Raw genomic sequence first — 1,956 nt, forward strand, 5'->3', positions numbered from 1 at the left:
CCAGCTCACATTTATGAACTGCAAGTAAACCTGCTGCACCGCACTCACCCTGAGCTCCCTCTCCGCCTCCCTGATGCTGATACACTCATGGTCGCGGTGGGAGCCAATCACCGTGCACACAGTGCACACGCAGGCCGCACACTGTCTGCAGTAGATGCGGTTGATCTCCTGGTGCTCCTGGCACCTCCAGAGGGAAATGTCCTCCATGGGAGAAACCAGGGTGTGATTCTGGAAGACCGGTGATTCCAGGTGAGGACGAAGGTGTTCCTGACACATGGAAGCTCCACACACCAGGCAGGTTTTCACAGCTGGTTGATATCCAGATTTGGGGCAGTAGTGACAGGGGACTTGGTTGGAGCTGTTCTTCACTGATCCGAAGAAAAGAGGGAAGCGGCTCGAGGAACTGGAAGCACCTGCTGAGCTTTTAGCGGACGTCAGAGGAGCTTCCTTCCCTATATTCGACCCCGCTGGACGGCTATCAGAGCGCGCAGGTGAAGCAGGTTTCTTTGGGGAGATGATCGTTCCTGTTGTACACTGAACACTCTTAGGAGACGCGGCAACAGGAGCATCGCAGAGATCTACTTCACTGGAGCTGTCAGAATCATCCGCTGATTCCAATATTCGCTGGTTCTGCTTGCTTGGGACGTCTTTAGGCACATCGCTGTCAGTTGCTTTGCTGTCAGAGTTCTCTGTCGGGGATTTTCCGTCACCAGCTGCAAACTGCAAGAGTTCTGGCTCCGCTGCTCTTGTGGACGTTCCTGCAAAAGCTGAATCCCCAGATTCATCTGAAGAGGAGGTGGTGGGAGTCTCAGTGTTCCTGGGAGACTCTGCAGCTGCTCGCTTTGGGAGATGTTCCTCTGAAACAGGGGTGCTGGCCTTTCTCTTTCCAAGGATGCGATTGGTCAGTGAGGGTCTCCTCAAGTCTGAGGCAGGTGTGCTTTGCTCCTTATGACTGGATGGTGTCCCTGTGGCACATTTGATGCAAGCAGATCAGAAAATGACTGACCTAAGACAATGTTCCACCTTCTGGTTTAAACACATTTTATATCAGACAAAGATCAACATAAGTCAATAAAAAAGCAGCGTTTAAAAAGATTGATTAGATTTTTTTCAAGTAAAAAGCTTTTCTGTATGAAACCGTAGCGAACCCAAATGTTAAATCATGATTTAATTCAGATTGCTGTTTTTTTTTAATACTGAATAATCTTTCTTCTTTTAAATAATTGTCCTGATTAGGTTCATGCTGCAGGATCTAAATCAGTAGTCAGCTTCAAAACTGTTTGACCCACAGAGTTGGATTTCAGGTGATGATTTCGATCAATTTTCTATTACAATATATATTGGTATTGATTTTTTCCTCCACTCTAGTTGTGAATTCCATGTTTATCTAGATGAATTTATCTTCTAATGGAAGAGAGATTGCTTTTTGTGCACTGTTACAAAAAAGGATTTATTGATGACTAAGCAGATAAGGATGTTTCAGTGATTAATATTCAAAGAAAAGAGGAGCAGTTTGAGGCATATTCATTAGCGCTGCAACTAACGATTATTTTGTAAATCGATTAATCTGTCGATTATTTTTTTTTAATTAATAATTGGATAGCAAAAAGTTCCATAAGGCTACTTTTTATGAGATTAAACCAGATGAAACTAAAACTTTTCCACTTGACGGTCTATTTTTGGAAAGAACAGACTGACAGAAAAAAAATTGTATTAATCTTAAATGCAAAATTTTTCTTTACAATTTTGGTATAATTGCTGCTCAGTGCAGGCTGCTCTCACGAATAATCTGTTAAATTGATTCAGCCCCAATTAGCCATATTCCAGTTGTTTGATTTATCTCAGAAAATTCTGCTTTTAATAAGGTTTTAATAAAGATTTGCTGGGTTGTTTAAGTAAATTTATAGTGATGCACAATATTGGGATTTTGGCCGATATCCGATGTGCCGATATTTT

At 42.6% G+C, this 1,956-nt stretch overlaps 1 protein-coding gene across 2 annotated transcripts in view; it reads right to left on the minus strand.

Moving 5' to 3' along the window:
- The window catches only part of LOC107092726 (E3 ubiquitin/ISG15 ligase TRIM25-like), a 10,856-nt gene that overhangs the window by 7,034 nt on the left and 1,866 nt on the right, over positions 1-1,956 (minus strand). For both annotated transcript variants that reach the window (XM_015387353.1, XM_015387354.1), the window contains exon 2: positions 49-965. In XM_015387353.1, the coding sequence (XP_015242839.1) occupies positions 49-965 (917 nt within the window). The remainder of the gene's footprint in view (positions 1-48; positions 966-1,956) is intronic.

This window comes from Cyprinodon variegatus, unplaced genomic scaffold (genome assembly GCF_000732505.1).
Source record: "Cyprinodon variegatus isolate N-32 unplaced genomic scaffold, C_variegatus-1.0 Scaffold392, whole genome shotgun sequence".
Taxonomy (NCBI): domain Eukaryota; kingdom Metazoa; phylum Chordata; class Actinopteri; order Cyprinodontiformes; family Cyprinodontidae; genus Cyprinodon; species Cyprinodon variegatus.